This window comes from Ambystoma mexicanum, chromosome 8 (genome assembly GCF_040938575.1).
Source record: "Ambystoma mexicanum isolate Mex_15411 chromosome 8, UKY_AmexF1_1, whole genome shotgun sequence".
NCBI classification, from domain to species: domain Eukaryota; kingdom Metazoa; phylum Chordata; class Amphibia; order Caudata; family Ambystomatidae; genus Ambystoma; species Ambystoma mexicanum.
The window spans coordinates 352,405,079-352,427,246 of NC_090929.1; the positions used below are offsets into that span (position 1 = coordinate 352,405,079).

Genomic DNA, 22,168 nt, shown 5'->3' on the forward strand with positions numbered 1-22,168 from the left:
AATAAACTCCAGAAATCCAGCAAAGCTGCTGGGGAACCCACTAGGTGAGGAAAATTAGCCATAGAATGAGAATTCTCCCTAACAGGCTCCCACCCGAGCACCCCAGTGGGAGGCCGGCTGGCAAATTTCGTCAGCGTGTGGGAGTCTATCTCCACCGACCATTGGGTGCTAGATGCCCTGGCCCACAGGCACACTCTGGAATTTCAAAGAAAGTGTCCCGGTTTACCACCAGTGGCCAGGAAGGAAAACCACGTGCCACAGCTGCTTCGTCCCAAAGAGGCTCCGGAGTACACTCGCGGTACTTCCTCGTCCGAAAGAAGACCGGCAGTTGGCGACCCATCTTGGACCTTCGCCGCCTCAACAAATACATCAAGTCCCAGAAGTTCCGGATGGTCACCCTTCAACACGTTCTAGGACAGCTGGAGTAGGGCGACTTCCTGTCATCGCTGGATTTGGAGGTGAAAGGGGCCCCTAGGGGTCCCTTACGTCTATGGAAACAAGGCAAGTCACCCCACACGATAGATACGCCAGACACGAGGTTATATTCCCAAAGCTAGGGTTTATTGCAAAGCAAATAGTCTCAGTTGGCCAACTCTGTCTCACGCCCCGCGACGTGTATCTCTAGACCTCGATGGACCAAGAGAGTGAATTACGTCATCAGTTACATATATACAAAATGCATATCATATAATCAGCTATTACATGTTTAACACCCTCCTTTATTGGGTTTCTTTGAACTCGGTGTGATGATGGACACTTTCGACAATTATGACACCTTCAAATATCTATTCTAGTAACAATATGTAATTTGCAAGTGCAGAGGCATCTTTCAGTTGTTGAACAGAACACAGTGCTTCTGTTCTTGGAAGCGAGCTACATATGGGGGAAGTCACATTCCAGACCTTGCTATCTATGAGGTGCTATTCGGTTCCTGGGAGCCAACACGCTCTACAGGGCTCAGTAAAGGGGGGCCGTAAGAAGAGCATAATTCAAGCCTTTCGCTGCTTTATTCTAACATATTCTATCATATAACGAGACTGGCTGGCAGCTGCGAAATGATTAAATGCCCTGCAGCTCTGCTTCAAGGCTACATTCTGGAGGGAGCCGGGCATTCCTTCCTGGTGCTGCCTACGTTGTGTTTCTATGAACTCTTGTTATCCTCGCGGCCCTGCGGCCTTGTCCTTTCACGTTCAGACAACAATGTTTTACAGTTGAGCAGTGTAAGCAGAAAATGTGCTGTGAAGCAATAAGAACAGAAAGCAATGAGCAATGGTTAGAAAACAAAATGGCGATCCTTGTTACATCAAAATGGTCGTTCATTGGCAAACTCGGAAACCTATAGGTCTGTCATATCGTGCATGAGACGGTTGGCCCACGGCCACCAACATACGTTTGCCGTCAAATAAGAGAGGTATCCATTTTTCTAGCCTGACAGAGGATGCTTACTTCCACATCCCCATACACAAAGGACATCGAAAGTTCCTACGATTCGTAGTCCAAGGACGACACTACCAGTTCAAGGCCCTACCCTTCGGTTTGAAGTCGGCACCGAGGGTCTTCACCAAGTGCCTGGCACCGGTGGCGGCACAGCTGCGCCTGCAGGGGATGCACATATACCCCTACCTGGACGATTGGCTCATCCGAGCAAAGTCAAGAGAACTTGCCATCGATCACGCAGCGAAGACCGTCCAACTGCTCACGGATCTGGGATTCTCGATCAACTTCGCGAAATCCCACTTAGTACTGTCGCAAGACGCCCTGTTCCTGGGAGCCAGACTAGACACAGTGGCGCGATAGGCTTCTCCTTCGGAGGAAAGGACGAAGGCCATGGTGGGCAAGGTACAACGGCTGTTGACCATGGAGATGGCCATGGTGAGGTCCATCAAGTCCCTACTCGGCATAATGTCATTGTGCATCTACCCCGTGTGCCTATGCAGGTTGCGGATGCGGCCACTGCAGGAGTTCCTCGACGCCTGTTGGATGCAAGCAGCGGGCAGCTTCGAAGACAAGATCTCCCTCAATGAGACGTTCCGCCAAGCGATCCGGTGGTGGGGCAACCGCGCGCGTCTAGCGGCGGGTATGGACTTCCAGACCCCGGCACATCAGGAGACGGTAACGACGGACGCCTCCCTGGAAGGAGGGCGAGCGCACACCGGAGACCTCCACGCAAGAGGCTTTTGGCTCCTGGAGTAGAGGTCACTACACATCAACGTCCTGGAGCTCCGAGCCGTGTTCTGTGCCCTCGGGTCGTTCCTCCCGTCCCTCAAGGTGGTGAGGGTCTTCACCGACAACATCACCACGTTGTTCTACATCCAGAAGCAAGGGGGCACCAGATCCCCAGCCCTATCCAAGGAAGCGCAGGAACTGTGGCACTGCGCCGTTGCCCACGGGATGTTCCTGGTACCCTTCCATCTGGCAGGAATAAAGAACACCATCGCCGACTCACTCAGCAGGGAGCTGCGCTCCTGCCACGAGTGGGAGCTTCAGCAGGATCAAGTGGATCTCCTGTTCCGATGATGGGGCACTCCCCAGATCGATCTGTTTGCGACTGCGACGAACACCAAGTGCCGGAGGTTCGCGAGCAGGTTTCCCCAGCCGGGGAGCATGGGCGACGCATTCTCATTGCACTGGGACGGCCTGTTCCTGTATGCGTTCCTGCCGTTGCCGTTGCGACTCATCAGTCCACTCAGACGGGCCCGGTGCAGGATGATCCTCGTCGCACTGGCGTGGCCGAGGCAGATCTGGTTCCCGGACCTCCTGGATATGTCAGTGCCCCCTCGGTCAAACTAACAACGGACGCGGATCTTCTCGCCAGGGAAGGAGGCACCATCCTCCATCATGACCCGGGATCGCTGATCCTGCAGGCTTGGCTCCTGCAGCAACACAGTTCGGAAGGTACGATATCCCAGCGAACTGCAAGGAGGTGCTTGCAAAGGCCAGGGCGTCCTTGACTCTTAAGTGCTATGGACACAAATGGAAGAGGTTCTCTGTCTGGTGCTGTGCACAGAAGATTAACCCTCTGCAGATTACGGCCCCTCAAGTGCTGCTGTACTTGCTGTCACTGGCCAAGGCGGGGCTGGCGCACGTCTCCATCAAAATCCATCTGGCGGCGATCTCCCGCTACACCAGAACTCCGGGGCGGTCATCTCTGTGGTCTCATCGCCTGGTGAAGGAGTTCATGAAAGGACTGTTCCGATCGTTCCCGCCGGTGAAGGCTCCGGCCCCGGTGTGGGAGCTCAACGTGGTGCTTACCAGGCTCGTGGGGCTGCCATTCGAGCCCCTGCATTTGGCACCGTTGAAGTTCCTATCGTGGAAGACAGCGTTTCTTCTGGCCACCACCTCCGCACGACGAGGGGGAGAGATCCAGGCCCTCTCCTATAAACCTCCATATCTGACATTCACGAGACGAGGGTAGTGCTGAGAACGCACCCCTCATTCATGCACAAGTTGCCGTCGGACTTCCATCTCAACGCGCCCTTGGTGTTCCCTGTTTTCTTCCCATCTCCTTCGTCGCCGGCCGAGAGGACTTTGCACTCGCTGGATGTGGCTAGAGCGCTGAAGTTCTACGTGGACCGCACAAAGAGATTTCGGAAGACATCACACCTGTTTGTGCACTTTGGACCTGTGAACCAAGGGAAGGCCCTCTCGAAGGCTTCCATTTCCAGATGGCTCTCCGGCTGCATCATGCATTGTCACCGGTTGGCAAACCGACCTTTGCCCGGCCATCCTAGAGCCCATTCAACCAGAGCGGTCGCTGCTACCACAGCGTTCTTGTCTGGTGTGCCCCTGCTGGACATCTGCAGGGCTGCTACGTGGAGGTCGATACACACCTTCACATGATTCTACTGCGTCAACCGGGATTCCAGGGAGGAGTCCAGAGTCGGCCAGGCAGTGCTGCGCAACCTGTTCGCTTGAAGGTGAGCCTGGTGAGGAGGTAAGAGATGCTTAATGTTGAGTTGTTGAAATGCTTAATGTTGAGCCTTGCCACCTCCCGTGGTTGTGCATGTGTGTACTGCTATGTATTCTTGTATTCATGAGCATGTGAATCCATGCCAGACCCCATGCTGGAGAAGGAACAAGTTACTTACCTGTAACTGTTGTTCTCCAGCATGGGTCTGGCATGGATTCACATGCGAACCCTCCCTTCAACCCCTCTGCGGCTCTTCTCTTGGTCCTACTGCCACTTTACGTGCTACCAAATCTGAAGATGGCTGCCAGAGGAGGGGCTTAGGTAGAGGGCAGTCATTGGCTGGGGGCAGTATGACCCAGAGACCAGTGATTGGTTACTAGTAGAAAGACAGTTCAGAAAAGAAACTGAAACTGATTTTTTCTTTACCGAGGATTCCCAGCCTGACGACGGGGAATATTCATGACCATGTGAATCCATGCCAGGCCCATGCTGGAGAACAACAGTTACAGGTTCCTTGTCCTGGAAATGGGCAGTTATCCCGGACACTAACGTAATACATATCCAACAAGAACTGGTACACGTTACAGTTAATCAGGCAGGAAACCGCATAAAATGGACGGATTTTAAGTTGTCACAGTTTGAACGTGTCCTGGAGTTTGATCTAGGGGGACACAATCCAAAAGAGGGATGTTGTTATGTGAAGTCCATGCAGATGTTTCTTGGAAATAGGTCCTCTAACCACCAGCATAAAATCAGGCATACTCACGCTTTTGATCTTGACCTGAAAATCTGAAAAACTCAATTGAGAAAAGACATACGATATCTAGCAAAGGATCTTACACAAAAGAATGTCAATTTGATAAAATATCTAAAGTCATCAGGTAAAAATTGGCTACGAGGGCGAAAATACACACAATATCAGCTCAATGGCAAAAAGATGATGAATCAAATTATACAGAAATCATCAGGCAGCATTTGGTCCTTACTTAATGAGGCAACCTCTTCTGTTCAGATGTTCTCGCAAATAAAACCAATAACAGAAGAGAGGTGGACTGAATAGTATGCTGGTGATTATCGGACTCCTTTCTCCCAAATGGAATTTGATTGGCCAGCTCTAAATATGAACAATGTCTTTGCATTTGATTTTGATATATTACACTGTATAGCAAAGCTCAGTCGATCTAGAGCCGCCGGTCCGGGTTGACGTCACAACTTTATGTTGAAACAGAACCCACAGGTATGGGCTTCCATCCTATATAAAATCTTTAAACATAAACTCCAAATTGGCAAAATACCTAGTTCATGGAAGAGATCCAACATCATATCGAGCAATTGCATTATTGGACTGTCTTGGTAAACTCTTTGCGCGACTATTGCTCATCGCATTTAATACCTGGTTAACGGAAAAACATAAGGGACGAGTTTCAAACCGGATTTATTCCGGGACTGGCCACCGCAGTTAACTTGATCGCTCTTAACATAGTTATTGAATTGTGCAAACAACAAAAACAACCGATCTTTGCAGCGTTTATCGACTTTTGTACTGCGGTTGATGCTGTACCACGTGAATTGTTGTATAAAAAGCTTTTATATTAAGGTTGCGCGTGGTCAGTGTTAAAATGGTTAATACAATTTCACACAGATACAAGTATACAAATGTGTCTAATTCATCGATGGGTTGTTATCCAAGGACATTAATACAGAGTGAGGTTTGAAGCAAGGGTGCCTATTAGCCTCTGCTGTTTTCATTTCCGATATAGGAATCAAATTCAAGGGCTTAATAACGGATGCACCAAGAGTTATGGGTGTCTCGATCAATTGGTTGCTATATGCCGATAACATGGATCTTTTGTCGAAAACACGGCAAGGTCTCAGAACAATGCTAAGGCCACTTGATGACTATGCACAAAAAAATAACATATCCATCAATGTGACTAAAACACAAATCATCCAATTTGGTAACTTAAAACAGAGATGTTGTTCATATTATATTCATGGATATTGCAAAATAGCAGCTTGAAGGTGGTCCAAAGCTAAGTTTATTTGGGTGTTAAAATAAGTAACCAACCCTTAGATATACCGTATGGAGAAAGCAAACAAATGAAACAACTCGCAGCTATATCCCAGGCTAGAATCATTGGAGCCAAATTTTGTAAATTCTCTATACATCCATTAATAGTCTATTATAAACAAAAGATGATGGCAATTCTTCTTTATGGCACAGAAACCAAAGGATGGCGTCCATATTCATACTGGTCTAAGATTGAGGGTGCCTACTGGAAGAAAATCTTGCAATTACCTATGTCAGCGTCTTTGCCATTAATTCGCTATGAATTAGGTTTAATTTCATTGCATGGTATGTATAAGTGGAAATGGTGTGCATTGTACCGGAAATGTATGATGAATGACCATAAGAAAGTTCTACTTATTCTAATAGCAACTTAGATGTCAAAAGAACTGAATGACAAATTCATCAAAGCATGGCGCTGAGAGCGCAGAAATTGCTACACGATGCAGATATTTCACTTCAGTTACTACTTGACAATCCAAACAAGGGAAAGCGGAAGCTGTAGGTGTATGATTGGAGCCTGACACGCGCCCATTGCCTGCGATACAAACAATTTAGAGAAAATCCATTTGAACTAAAAAATTATGGACAACCTGCTCTTCATCTATTAATATCTCCACGTCTGCAGCATCGTGCTGCATTTCTGCGCTTCAGACTACATCTTTAGCCAACAGCAGATGTGTTGTGTAAACGCAACTTATTGCCTCAAGACAAAATAGTGTCGCTTTTGTCATTTAGGGAGAGAAACTTTAAGACATCTGCTAGTTGATTGTGTAAAGTTGTTACCATTGAGATGCAAGTACTACAAACCATATTTTGAGGGACATGAAAATGTAACGCACGATCAACTGTGGTTTGCCTTGTTTCATACAAACAAGAAATCTGTTTGTTAAGCAATAGTCAATTATCTAAATGTGTTGAAATTGCAGGATCTTAAGCAAGATGAACTGGCAGATAACACAATTAACTCATAACTGTCCTCACTTTGTAACTTTTTACCAGAAACTGTGGCTTGTTTGTTTTAAATATAATTTTAAAATTTCAATTTTATGTTAGAATTTTTAAATGTTCAAATGTATATTTTGATAATGTATGCTGCACATTTTTATTTGTTAATGTTACAAATAATATTTTGTTTATTATATAAAATGTTGAAAGGTTGGAAAATGTCTCCAGCCAAAACAACAATAATAAAAAAAAAACGTTGTTGTCCTACATTGTCCTTGAACTCACCCTGTTGTTATACCATCTAAGATGTACCACCTGCTAAGCAGGAATTCAGAAGGGAATAAAAAGATCTTGGATACATGGTCGGCATGCCTAAAGAAGGAGATGACGCATGATATTTGTGGGAACATCAAGAGGATGTCTTTAAACATTGGTGAAAGGGCACATCAAGTAAAGATCTTGCACATTTTTTTTTTACGACACCAGCTCGAATGCATAAGCAAGGTTTGATCGTGACTGACACTTGCTGGGGATGATGTCATGCCTGTGATACATTGGAACATATGTTCTGGGGATGTTACAAGGTTAGATATTTTTGGAGAGGAATTACCCATTTGGTGAACGGAGTGGTGAAAGAAGATCTGGATTATGACTTTGAGTCATTGATTCTAGGAGAAGAAAGGATATTGGAGGACTTAAGTCATCATCAAGTAACCTGGATTTTAAAAGGGGCTTTAGCGCCAAAAAAATGATCTTGCAGCATTGGAAGTTGACAGGTTTTTTAACATGGAATGCTTGGGTGGAAGAAATGTATTCAATATGCAATATTGAAAGGTTGGTGTTAACAGTGCAGAAGAATGAAGCTCTGTTTTAGAACATTTTGGGGGCCTTCTTCAGGTTGGATATAGAATGAGCTTTCTTCACAAGAAGAAGTTGGCAGGTAAGTAAATTTCCGATATTTATGTATCTATATATATTAATGTGATTTAGAAGGTTAAAAGGTAATTTGTGTATGCATATAATGTCTTTTTTTTCTCACTCTTTTCACCCACATCTTAAGATTGGACATGACATTCTAGTTTGATTGTTTAGGGGGTGGGGGTTTCTTAATTATAGGAATTTAAGGATGTTTCGGATGTATTTGTAGAAATTGTGTGTTTACATGTTTGTTGAAAAATTTGAATAAACTGGTTCCAAAAAAAAAGCACTGGGAGAAACATATCATAGATGAGGAATCCATGGGAGGAATGCCCATCGAAAGAACATTACCAAATGCTAAGTAATTTGTTTTTTCTACACACTAGCAGCATTATGAGATGTGTTTAATAAGAAAATGTAGAGGTTTCCGATTAAAAGAGTATGCATATGGAATTAAAAGTCAAGATAATGCTTTTTTTAATGTTTTTTTTTTCAGACCAAAATTTCAGATTATGAAAAGAGGAAGGTAGGAAAATGTTGATATGATACCACTGCCTGTTCTTTGCCCTTATTGCAGCTCTCAATCATTTTATATGAATTATTCCAGAATGTTCTGAGTGAAAACAAAATGTTGGAAGAGGGGCTAACAAGGAAAAGGGTGTTGCAAGCTGAACTCGCCTGAAATTCTGTAAAACACTAATAGAAAATGCATACTGCTAAGTTAATGAATGATGGATCAAATTCACTCTGTTAATTTTCATTAAATTGTCTAAATTAATCCAAAATGACTGAATTATGTATGATGTACTAACACAAATCATTAGGTTTATTGGATTTCAGTAAAATCCAATTCAATCTGATTTCTGGCCCCCGGATAAACATTTACCTTCATTTTTTTTTTTTTAAATGTCCACTATCTTACAGTGCTGACCTTGCTATTCATTGATTCTTACATTAAATTGAAAATTAAAATCAAGGTCAATGTTGCAATGCAGTGGACATTTTCAGGCATTTTCGTACCTCAATATGTATGATCCAAACTGAAATAGACCATATGATATGTTTACCTTAATAATAATTTATTGTATGGGCCCTGTATTTTAAAAACTAGCAATTTTGATTCCCAAAGCTACAGTGCTGAAATACATTTGCTAGCCACTTTTAAGAGAAAATGCAAATGGACTACTTGATCAAATGTCTTGTATTTCAATAATTCTCTATCACATTTCCTATCAAATACTAGCGCATTGAAGTTCTATTTGGGAAACGTCTTCAGCAAAATGTGATTGTACAATTTGGTTAAAAAATAGCAGAGTTATGTGATTTGGTATCCCTAATTCCCATCAATAAAATATCCAGCCCTTTTTATGGTTCCCAACCCTATTTAACCATCCAATTAATAAATATGCAAACTTTATATTTTATCAAGGGCTTCATTGTTATCTGTGTTATGAGAAGCTTAGTTCCACACAAGTAGTTTTTTAAGACCGTTTTTCTCAGTTTTTTGTCGTGCATGCAGATTATATAATAAATATGCATATAAACCTGCCTGCCATTGTCTTTTGAGAAACCTGAAGGTGCTCTCACATCTACTTCCTGGGGATCTTCTGTTCAGGTGGCCAAGAAAGGGCCATCACTTTTGGATCCTGACCCTGGGGGTCGACTAGTAAGGGAGATTGGAGAGAGGGTACCTTAATGCGAGACACAGTATCCCCTATTTCCTGCTGGTGACTAACCTTATCCTCCCTCAGCATTTGTAGGATATGGCTGTCCAGATCCTACTTTTCCCCTTGAAGTCAGACCAAGTACTGAGAAGAAGAAACTAACCCCACAAGTTAAGATGATTACATATAGGGGATGCCACTATAGTACTGAGATGAAGAAGAGGGATCCTGAAGGCTATAGAGCTGAAGTTCAGGCATGTCCTGATAATTGGACTAATTGTAGTCAGGCAGTTGAGCTTGGGACTTCACACCTGCAGAATGTTAGAGACTCACAGGTGCATAAAAGGTGGAGTCCAAAAACAGTAAAGAAAGTTGCAAAGGAGAGAGCGAGAAGGAGGGAGCAGCAGTAGAGCCACCCCAGCCCGTGGTAAGCTGGGGGAGATCGGTACGCTGAGACACTGAAGGATGACAAACTGAGAGAAGCTGTCATTGCGTGACGAGGGACCATGTTTCTAAACAGCTGGAGAAGACGGGAGAAGGGTACCTTGGAAGGTACCAGTCCCTTTGCTGTGGCCAAGAAATGCTTGTTCCTCTGAATGGCAGTAACCATCCAGGGATGCCTGAGGGACAGGCGGAGAGACCCTGACCTCAAATCCCAGAAAGCATCTTACTGAGGAAACCGAAGAAAAGTACATTGCAGCCGGTGAGTTTCAAGAGAAAGCAAGGAAACCTGATGCACGTATGAAAGTGAAGGAATTACATTGTAGCAGAGTGGTTGTGTGCAGTTGGCACGTTATCGAAAGCCTCCAAGTGAAATAAAAGAACAAATTAGGGCGAATGCAATACTTGAAATGGATTTTGCAGAAACATTGTGTCTAAGTGGTCACTATTAAATGATATGTGTTCAAACGTCTATGACTAGCAAAGGACATTGTAAAAGTATCACAAAACAAGAATACTGTGAATAAGAGAGTGAAAGCGCAACCCGTGGGGGGAGCCGGTGAAGTGTGAGCAAAATGCTGATCAGCCAAACAATGCTGTAACCGAAAGTCAAGCTTGTGCTTTATAGAAAGGAGAACCAAAGAAGTACCCAGAAAGGCAAATCTGGAATCTAAGAACTGGTGAGACCCTGTACTTCTTCAAAGTGGTAGAAAGCTGATTAGACATGTATGCCTCAGTTAATTCCACTCATCTAGTTCATCAATGCCTCTTTTCAAGAAAATTGTGTTCCACTCTGTATCACAAAATCCTGGGTCTCGCCCCTGATCAAAAAGCCATTGTTAGATCCTAATGTGCCAGGCAGCCGGCCCATTACAAATGTGCCCTTTCTCCTGAAAACCCTTGATAAGGTGACCCGTATACAAATCGAGGAGTTTCTCTCGAAGCATGAAATTCTGGGAGAGAAACAATCGGGCTTTAGGCATGCTCATAGCACAGAATTAACCTTGCTTGATTTGAAAACGAACATCTTTAAAGTCTTTGATAAGGGCAATACAACACTGCTCGTACTGTTGGACCTATCTGCAGCATTTGATCTGGTGGATCATGGCAATCCTACGGATAGCTTACAGCAGTCGGCCCCCTTCTCACCGTCAGCAACTAAATGGCTTTAATCATTTCTTTCAAAGCGCAAGGCCAAGGTCTTCTTGAACGATGCCATGTCTGAGTAATTCCCAGTAGATTTTGAGGGTACCACAGGGGTCATGCATGTCACCTACATTATTTAACATCTTCATGTTACCCCTGTTCGAACAGCTGGACAATGAAGGTATTATGAATGCCAACTACGCAGATGACATACAGTACCTGATCACCCTTACTGGGAATCATGACTCTTACTCGCTCACCATCAATGCCACTTATGGCCAGTTTCAAACTTGGATGTGCATAAATGCCCTCGCCTTCAATGACTCCAACACTGAGCTCATGGTCATGGATAACTTGGCGCAGCTCCGGAAGTTGGGCCCAGTGTATCAGAGCTTTAACATCGCTGGCTGTGTCATCAAAACACAAAGCCAAAGCCAAAATACTGGGTGGTGTTCTTGACCAAGAGCTACACATGAAGGCCCAGGTCAACAGCCTCGTTTCAGGAGCTTCATATTATCTTAAACTGCTGGCCCAGCTAAGACAATTTCTTAACCCTTTCAACTGCATCACAATTGCGTGTGCTATAGTATGGGCCAAACTTGACTATTGCTCTAGCCTTCTGATGGGTATCGCTAAGGACGAACTGACGCAGCTACATGCCATTCAAAATAATGCTGTACACATCGTTGAGGGACTTCGTGGAACAGACCATGTCTCTGCAGCTCGCATTGCCCTGCACTGGCTCCCTATTATTAGCCAATTCTCCTTTAAAATTCACTGTATTACCCACAAATGCATGTATGGCAAAAGGCCCAAGTACCTGCAGAACTTAATTTCTTGGCTACCTGTCTGTCAGAAGAGTGCTATGATCCAATAACTCCTGCCTTTTGAATACACTACGGGCTGGATTGTCCTCCGTTGCCCAAAGGACTTTTCTTTATGAAGCCCCAAGAACCTGGAATGCATTACTGCCTGGCCTGAGAGCATGCTCTTCTCTGGCTGCCTTCAAACAAGTTCTAAAAAATATTCTATTCCAGTAGATTTCTCCTTGACCGACAGACTTGCAGCCCAGACCTTTTCTGTGTCCAGATCTGTTGTGTTATTGTTTACTGTTTTGCTTGTTGTGTCTTGGCGCCCCTATGCCTAAAGGCTTTGTCCTGCACCATACAAATAAAATAAATAAATACATTTAAACAGTTAACTGTGCCTAGAGCAGGACGTCCCAACAAGGAGAAGTGTGAAAGCAACTTTGAAATACGAATGCTATTGAACACTGAATTTTTTTGAAAGCTTGGGAAAGGAAACCCCTGATCCCCTTTGCAACATTGTTGTTTTGAGAATCACTGCTTGAAGCTTGGGGAAAGGGAGCCCCTGAGCTACTTTGTAACATTGTTGTTTTGGGTGAAACAGTACTTAAGCGTGGGGAAGGAAACCCCAAGCACCTTTTTGAACTTTGTGGTTGGAACTGTATCCTGAACTTGTGAAGGGGCTCTGGACTTTATATTAAACACTATTTAAGTTAGAAGATTCCATCACTACATTTCTATGTTAGACTTGAAGGCAAGCATAGGTTTTGACACAAACTTTTGAGTTCAACTTGCATTACAGCCATCCTGATATTTTAATAAATGTTTTCAAAACTGTTACATCTGTTGTCTGTCATCTCTTGATACCATGCCTGTCTCACAGTCACCATGATTATTTTTACATTTGTTTAGCCAGGGTGGAAAGAATAGGCTATTACTGTGAAATTGAGATTGAGACACTTTGCCATTTAATAATATTTTGTATTGCACTACAGCCCTAGGCTTTTAAATTCGAATGAGATTTTAATTGATTATTGCAGTTTACCTTTTTTCAGCAAAAGTACTTGTTTGAAAATGCGTGTCTGGTAACTTGCTTAATGTAAAAAATGTGTTATATTGAATCATGTGTAGCTGGTTTTCTTTGTATCTCTGTATCCAATAAATACATTCAATTTGCGTAGTACATGTCTTAGGGTTCACTGCAAAATTAATTTGAGCTCTTATTCTGCGCTAATAGCCAACTAGAGCTCACCAAGTCCTTATTTGATTCTTTGCATTTTTGTATTTTTGTATGTTTAGATTTCTATTATAAATACAAATACGCAGAGGTAGCCAGGGCTGCATCAGCATAATCAGTGTTTTTTTTGTTTCAAAAGAATTATGCATAATATACATGCAGCAATATAACATAATTGTTTGTTTAAACTGGAAAAGGGCAGTTGGTGGCGATTTGTTTGAGGGAAACAATGGGCAATCACCGAAAAACACAGATTTTGAAAACGAAGTTGAAAACCCTGGAAAAAACACCACTGGAATTGGACAAACATAATACATTGTTTGTAGGGTTTGTTTTCAGTATTTGACTATTGACCTTTATTCAACAACTGCTGTTCATTTACACACCAGATGCCCTAGTTTGGAGCCTGTTTTAACCATTAGGCCTTATTATGTCCATTCATTTCAGCCATTAAGCCAGAATACTCACCAAAGTCAAATAGGTAAGATGCCTAATTTATACTAACTACCCCTAATAGTGATTTATAGGATCAAGGAAAGGACAAAGTATGGCTGATTGATTTCAACAGAGCTTAAACTCAGGGGTGCTGGTGTGTTTGACTATGAGTATTCACTGAGCCAATTGTATTACTACATTATACGTCAAACCCCTGATTTTTAATTAATTGGCATAATTCTAAGAAATCGGTACAAAAATAGATTTTGCTGCAAGTGTTTTGATTATTAATATTTAATTTGGTGCCGTGATATAAGTTCCTGAACACCTTTTTATGGTTTCTGCTTTCTTTAGACTTATTGCTCCTCATGAATTCATTCTGCTTGTGCTGGTTGTCATTAAGCTCTACCAATAGTGTCATCCACTGAATAATGAAGAACAGTCCTTAGGATTTTTTATACCTCCTAACGATCTTCATTTAAAAGCGATGACCCCACATTAAGTTGATAATAAAAAATGGCTAACTACTGAATGTTCCTTCTCTGTCCTTATGTGCCTGATATAGTTCAGTGAGAGACTTTGGCCCTCCTTAACAGTGTTACTCGCAGCCTACCAGCAACCTTGGCTTACCGACTCTGCCGCCCGATATCCCGGTAATACCGGTAATACCGGTATTACCGGGATATTACGGGCGGCAGAGGAGCGGTAAGTTCCCATTCCTGTGGAGTCCCATAGGTCTACATGGGAATGGGAACACTGAAGCACAGTTCTCAACGGTGCCGGTGCTTCAGTGAAAAATCTGCTGGTAGGGGCTTTGAACTGCCAGCACGTCAGGCCTGCTGATAGTTCAAAGCCCCTACTGGCAGACTCGGAGTGACTCTATCCGGAAAAGGTGCTGGTAACCGGTGTTACCAGCATTTATTTCCGGAGCGGGTCACTCGTAATGAGGGCATTTGGTTACAAATGAGACTCCTCTATGGTAGGCCTTTCCATAGTATTGTAGTTCTTATTTTTGATTAGTAGTGTCTGGGTTGGCCGCACACGCACAACCTTCTCCTTGTTGGGCCAAAGGAATGGGCAATTGTTTCCCATAGCCACCTTCTTGACCAAACCAAAGAAAGTCCTTAATACTCCAACGATGGGATTCCGCTGAGGAAAAAGTACAACACTGTAGTCCCCATCCTCCCAAACAATCATGTGGTTCCAACTAGTGCTTTGGAGACGAATAAACAGATTATCAAGTGACAACGAGTCTGGCAGCAAACAAGGAGACAAGAAGAGTTTAAATGTCTCTACCCTGGTAATAGGTGCTTACATAGTTCACTGAGCCTTGTGACATTAGAGGGAATCAGCAAACCAGCCATCTCACGAAAAAAAAAACCCATATCCACATACCTGAAATTAAAAAAAAGTATTGCAAGCCATAAATCCTGAAACTGGATAGCTTTTTAGCATTAGTATATACCCAAGCTACTTTTGAGGCACTGAACTCCAATTGCTTCATCATTGGCAGAACAACTCGAAGTGTCACAACGTGAGGCTGAACCAGGTGCTACGGGACACCAAGCTTGTTTCAACTCACCATGCTGTTATAAAGCTTTGCTACTCCTGTACCATGATAATCCCAATTACACTAGGCAACATTCTTGATGGAATGACCGTAGGCGGAACACTAAATGCGACTAATGGCACGAAGCTGGATACAAGTCTCTTAACAATTCAGAGGAAAGATAGTATCTGCTTCCATTGTACATCCAGGCTTATTGGGACATTGTCAATTGTAAAGGTGAGCAAACTACAGAATGAAAAAAGAAGCAGGCTCACAAGAACTGTTTCATATTGGGAAACGATTTTAATTAACCAAATACTACAACTAGTCCTGATAAATCCACGTATCTAAAGTCGCGGCTGTTAGGGAGAATTCTCTGTTTAGGCTGAATTTCCTAACCTAGTGAGTCCCCCAGCAGCTTTGCTGGATTTTTGGGGTTTATTTTTTTCTCCTGCCAAGAGTGAGACTCTTTAACCCTCACTCTTGGACATGATTTGAGTGTGTTTCTTTGAATCTAGAAGTGTTTAATGGGCTATGGGGTCTTTTACTCCATAGGGTTTCATGTGTTTTTGTGATGTGTGTTACACAGCACCCTCAGTGCAGTGACACAGGGGTATCTTAGTGACCCCCCAGTATAGACTCCATACCCTGGGACTGACTACTGTCTCCCAGGGCATGTAAAGTCACCATTGACTTTACTAGTCTTAAATTCTGAATAGAACCAGTACAAACCATCATATTGTGGACGTACTGGCTGGGGCAATTCGATTGCCCCAGGGTCTGTTAGTCGAGGGGGCACGTCTCCGTCCCCCCTGATCGAGTTTTGGCTGGTGGCAGTGGATACTACTTTTTATATTCAACCGCGAATATTGTCCTATGGGATTTCCCATTGTTTTAGGCTACTATCTTTATTTAATTATTTACGGTAGCCTCGAACATACCGCCGGTTTATTTAATTAATATTAATTCTCTGGTTGGTAGTTTTTGCCAAAACTTGATTCTAAAATGGCGTTTGTGTTCTCTTCTGTGACTCCAACCCAAGTCGAACCCTTTGTTCCACTTTTTGGCAGGCCTCTCCACAGAAGCCCTCCAAAGTGGTGCCACTCTGTCTGGGGTACTTAGGAGGGGTGGAGGGGAATTTAGGCACCCTGGACTGAGTTGCCTAGGCAACTCAAGTCGCACTCCATCCTGATTGGCCCAAGTGGTGAGCCGGCCGGCTCACCACTTAGCATGTTTGAGTGACAGCTAGGCTGAGTGAATGGGGGTTTTCTGCATAAAAGCAGGGCTTTGGGGACTGGAACTTCAGAAGTCGCCACAGGACCTAAGAATCCGACGAGGGAGAAGCTTATCCGACCTGCCACAACACCACTACCGGTGGAGCCCTGCTGGACTGCCTCACCACTTTTCCCAACGACAGAGGAGATCTCCCGCCGGAGAGTCTTCTTCCTTTTGACTGGTGGGGATAACCAGTTTCACCGTCTTTTCGCTTTCCCGACGTACCTCGTGGCCGCCTTGCCCGTGCCAAGCACCCCGGCAACCGTGATACCACGTTTTACCATGACCGCGAAACCAAGGTACCACTTTTAACCGGAAAACTCTGCGGCTGGTTTCTTCCCTGGTAGTGCAACGACCTTCATCTTTCCTCCAAGTCGAGATCTTCTCTTCCCCTGGACGACGACGCAACTGCACCGCTGGAGGATCCTTCCCACTTAAGGTACCGTGTCCCGCCTGGCTTCCCTTGCTACCGACTGTACGGGGTAGATTTAGCCCCCGGCTTTCGAACCTGGGTTAGCCTGGGACACCCTGGCTAAACTTTTCTAAGCCTCTCTAAACTCTTTTTGAACCCTCTGCAAGACTTTCTAAGCCTAGTGTAACTGTGTGATCTTGGGCGCATTTGTGCTCTGCTCCCTCTAAGAGTGGGCCCAGCCTTTGGACTTTGGCTCACCAGTGACTTTTTGCTCTCTGCCTTGCTAACAGTGTTCCTGAATCATAGAGTGGTGTACCTCTTCATATTCTGTCTTTTTCCCTCCCTTTCTCACAAACTTATTAGAGTGCAATCTAGTTAAGCGCTCACCTCTGTATGAAAATAAGTGGTGTTTTTCTGTGATTTATCTGATAGGGAAAAAGGGGTGTATATATTACAATAGTAACTGTGTTTAGAATATTTTACAATAAGAGTGCTGGAGTGTTTCAACTGTGTGTTTTTAAATAAACAATGATATACTTTGATACCCAAGCTCTGGTCAGTGTTTGCTTGTATTGTTGTATCTGAGTGTCTATTGAGTATACTTTGCATACTGCCTAACTCTTCATGAGGGAAGTCTGACTGCTCAGCCACAGCTACCAGGTAAATCTGGGTGGTGCAGACTGCTACCAAGTGGGTTTACTGCCAACACCTGTAGTCTTAAATCTTTTGCAGTAGTCCCTAAGGGAACTGCACAGGTTTCTGCCTAACAACGGCTATGTAAAATTCCTCAATACCAGCCACATAAACAGATAGAAGCAGAACCATTGACTGACTATAAAGGATCCTTCCCCACCAGTATAAGTTGAGAATTGTGAACTATGGATCATATCTTCCAATTCCCAGACAAGATGTAATGCATGTTACACAGCTAAATGTTCAGAATACAAAGGTATCAACGTCAACAGCAGAAAAACATGCAAGTAAAGACTGCAATGAATAGGGGTTAGTAGAAGTATCGGCAAAGCTTTTCATTACCTCTTTTGGTTTGGAAAGATTCTTGGCCATGACACTGCATGTTTGCTGCAACTTGAAACCACAGATGGAAAAACCTAAAACTAAATGCAAAATTAAAGAAGGGCAACACCCAAGAAGCAGAATGCACCGAATGATAGTATAAAAACTGTGGAAAGTATTGCTATTAATATGTCTTATAGCAATTAATCAAACAATACAAATACCATTCCATTGATTAACCCAGTGTGTCGAGCTGTAAGTCTGAGGATTATAGCCAGATGAGAAGGTCTGTTCCACACTGTGATGAATCCTCACAAAAATCAGACCTAAAGTCTCCTCCCAGGTGGCCAGGGGATGGCAGCTGCTTAGTGGGAGTAAAAATATTCATCCCACAGTTGAACACACATGGAGAGGTAAAAGCTCCCTTGTCCAGTAGGGGAATATTAAAGTTGAATCTTTAAATGTTGCCTTATTAGATTCTGAGAGTCCCAATTCCCCTAGAGAACCAAACCTTGCAGTACAAATGTGTGAAACTCATTTTAAAGGGATATTTAAGAATAAAGATACATGTGTGAATGATTATCCCCCAAAGTAATGGGACGAAGAAGAGGGATGTAGAGGCCCTAGGTTGCCAGTTGCAGGTTAATAGGGTTAATGACCCACACTTGAGGGAAGCTGGGAGGCATACAAGGCCCCCTCATCAGGCCATAGAGAAGAGTAGCAGTTGAAGGTCGAGGGGTTGCAGGTACTCCACATTACAGGGGTTGCAGCTGTAAAAATGTAGAGAGCCCCGAACCACTGTGTCTTGGAGTACGGATGCCGGTTCTGAGAGGGTCGTCCCCTTTAGAGACCTGAGGTGCAGCGATTGTGAAGCGGGAAGCGTTATTTGTGCATGCTTTCCCTCTGAAGACAGTTATTACAGAGGTCGTGCAGCGTGAGATTTTTTTTTTTTTAAAACATATCTTTATTGGATTTCACATATCAACCAACATTAAACAGTGCAACTCCCCCCGTACCCCTCAACTTTCTCCTCCATCCCTTCAGGGCACAGGTTGCCGTCATTCTGGGATTGTATTATGCGCTAAATACGTCTGTTACTTTAATGTTGTGTGGGCACCATTGTTCCATAAAGTCTGATTGGAGATACTCCAGAACTCCTCCCCATTCCTCTGTGAACTTATCCCTTGTTCCTTGTACTGTGTTAGTGACTTTCTCCATAGCCATATACGTCCACACTTTATGTAGCCACGTGAAAGTCAGTGGAGTGTCTTTCTTTTTCCAACTCTGGGCTATTGTTGACCAGGCCGCAATGAGAAGTCCCATAAAGGCTCTCCATTGTTTTTTTTTGTATTTCCTTGCGGTTTCATCTCTCATTCCGCACAACCATACTCCCTCCCCCATTTGTCCCACATCTGGAAACATTTTCCCCATCTCTCCCTTCACTTCTTCCCAAAATGGCGCAATCCCTTTACAATCGCACCAGGTATGTTTCCACGTTCCCACCTCTACGCATTCCCTCCAACATTGGTTTGTCGAATTGGGGAACATGGTATGCAGTCTTTCAGGTGTGAAGTGCCATTGTGTTACTATTTTGATCCACATTTCTCTAGTGCAGATCTCGTCATCTTTGGGATCATTGCCCAAAGGTCTACCCATTGTTCTTTCGGAGGTTCCTCCCCCAGTGTTCTGTTTCATTTGATCATGTAAGACCACTTGATCTCTTCCTCCTGGGAGTTTATGAAGGAGTACAGAGTGGAGACCAATTTCTTTTCCCCTGTGTTGGATATGACATATTTCTCAAATGGAGTGAGGGTTCTCGTCGCTGCCTTAGTTATTTCTGGGGTTTTTAACCAGTGTTTGAGTTGTTCGTATCTGTATTTGTGTAACGCTCACCTGACTCCCACGGAGGCGCTGGTCTAGTCTGGGTTGCTGTGGCCTCTTCAAGCGTGATGCGCAGAACTCGGACCACCAATTGAACAGGACCCCCAAATCTTGCTTGTCTGGCCCGTGGGAATATCCTTCTGCAGATGAGAAAGGGGATTAACTGTCTGCAGAATAGTGTGCTTGCTCCCCCCTTTCCCCCTTCGTTCTTCTCTGACTTCCTCCAAAACCCCCGGTTTAAGCTCACCTTATGGTTTGGAAGGATGAACTCTCCATCCTGCTTCTGGTGCAGGGGCGTGCGTTCGTCCAGTTACTTCACTGGTTTTCAGAATGGCGCTGGCAAAATCCACTTGACTTTTCTGAGCGATACGCCGTAAGTATGAAGATTCAAAAGTTCAAGTGTGAGCCTCTTTTTATGTTGTCTTCCTAACCTGTGATCTGTCCTTTATTTCAGGTGCAGAACGAAGGCGATGCGTTGAGGGGTTAAATTGCCGATGGTAAAATCAGGTGAGTTAGTGATGAGGGCGACCCCTCTAAATGTCTTTATAATTCCCCAGTAATGTCTTTTGTCCTTTCCCCATAGGGGCCGGGGTGCGGTACCTGCCAACGAAGCGGCGCCGACCCGAAATGTGGAATGGTTCACCAAGAAAAGCCGGTAAGTATTATGGCTGAAAATTCGGCTTTCCTCCTGTGTTCCCTCTGCTCACCTTTTGTCTCTTCTTCTCTCCCCTAGGTGCAGAGATGTGGCGACCGGTGCTGACAGCCGCGATGGAGCCGGGAGATGTCTCGAGGACAGGTGAGTGAAGCGCGGCGCTGCAGCGAGCAACGCAATGCTTTTAAATGGAAGTCTTTCTTCAAGAATGCTGGCGTGAAGATTCCGGATGCAGGTAAGAAGTTTGAATAAGTTCTTGGTTTTCACCTTTCTCTTCTCTTCTTTCCTTACAGGTGTTCCAGGTTCGAGGCGGGCGTGGCTGGAGTCCAGGTGCAGGAGCAGACACGGTGAGCGTTCAGCTGCTGGGATGCACAACAACGCAAAGCACGTGTGGCTGTCCGGGCGTGGCTTAAATAGCCATGGAAGAAGTCCTAGGTAAGTACTCTTCCACAGCCCCACCCAAGTAACAAAATAGTCCCTCCTAAGCCTCATTTGGCTTGGGTCTTCATGCAGCATGGTCTGCATCAGGTGAGTATGCAGCATGGTCTGCATCAGGTAAGTGCACCAAACACTTTCCTTTGTGAGCCTGGCGCCTATGGCGCCAGGACTGATGTCCAACATGAGCCTGGCACCAAAGGCGTCAGGACAGAGTCCAAAGAGCCCCTATAAGGGGCCGCTGGGCTTTTACCCGGGGGCATGATGCCTGCTCCTGGGGGTGCTGGGCCTGGCCTGGTGCTCCAGGGGTAGGCATCATGACAATTTGTCCCGTTTGCAGAGTGATGTGCGATTGTAGCACGAATCGTGAGTCCTGACTTCATTGTCAATGAACATTTCCCCAATTTTCGTTATTCCCGCCTCTTCCCAGCTTTCGTAGGCCCCCTGTTCCATTCCCGGTGGGAACTACGGATTCCGCAGGATGGGTGTGAAAGGGCCTAGTGTGGTGGTCAGACTGCCTTTTCGTGTTTGGGTGTCGCATGGCCCCATTGTTGTCTTCAAAATTTTTCTGATCCCCAGGTTGGGGTGTTTGTATTGTTTCTGTTTACAGAGTAATTCTATCAACGGGGTCCTTGCTACTGCCTTATCTTGCTTCGCCCAGATCTGTTGCGGGTTTTCGCCCAACCACTCCCTGAGTACCTTTAACTGGGCAGCTTGATAGTACTTTTGGAAGTGGGGAAGCGCCAGGCCCCCTTCCTTGGTTGGTGCGGTTAGGGTCGTCCTCGCCAGTCTCGGGGTCTTCCCTTTCCACACGAAGGTCGAGATCACTTTAGACAAGGATTTAAAGAAAGTTCTAGGGATCCCCCCCCCCCCCCGGAAGCGCTTAAAGGGATGGTCTAGTCAAAATTTTTATTTAAAAAATAGATAGGCCACATAAAAAAAAAAATACTAGCATCCTCCGTTTTAAAACTTCCTATGTAAAATTTTGAGCTATTGAAGCTCAAAATTCGAAAAAGCAAGCACAGGGGCGCAGCCATTTTGTGAAATGGAGGCCCTCCTGTGCTGGCTTTTGCTTTTGCGGCACTAATGAAGGAAAAGCCAGCCAGCTGTAGTAAACAAAGTCTACCGCTGGGTGGCTTTCCCTTCATTAGTGCCGGGACTCGGAGGACGGGGACCGGAGACCAGAGCAGGAAAGCTGCAGCTGAATCTCGGTAAGTGCTATTTATTTTTTTTACAAAAAATAAGCACTAGCTGCGGTTTTTTTTCTAAGTTTTCCGGGCTGGAGGAGCCCGGAAAACTTAGAAATAAAACCGCAGCTTTAAAAACGTTGTATTTATGTTTGCGGTCGCTTTTGAAGCGACCGCAAACATGAATACA

General features: G+C 44.5%; 1 protein-coding gene across 3 annotated transcripts in view; it reads left to right on the forward strand.

Moving 5' to 3' along the window:
• The window catches only part of LRSAM1 (leucine rich repeat and sterile alpha motif containing 1), a 3,131,994-nt gene that overhangs the window by 1,741,332 nt on the left and 1,368,494 nt on the right, over nucleotides 1-22,168 (forward strand). For all 3 annotated transcript variants that reach the window (XM_069609805.1, XM_069609807.1, XM_069609806.1), the window contains one exon: nucleotides 8,341-8,370. In XM_069609805.1, the coding sequence (XP_069465906.1) occupies nucleotides 8,341-8,370 (30 nt within the window). The remainder of the gene's footprint in view (nucleotides 1-8,340; nucleotides 8,371-22,168) is intronic.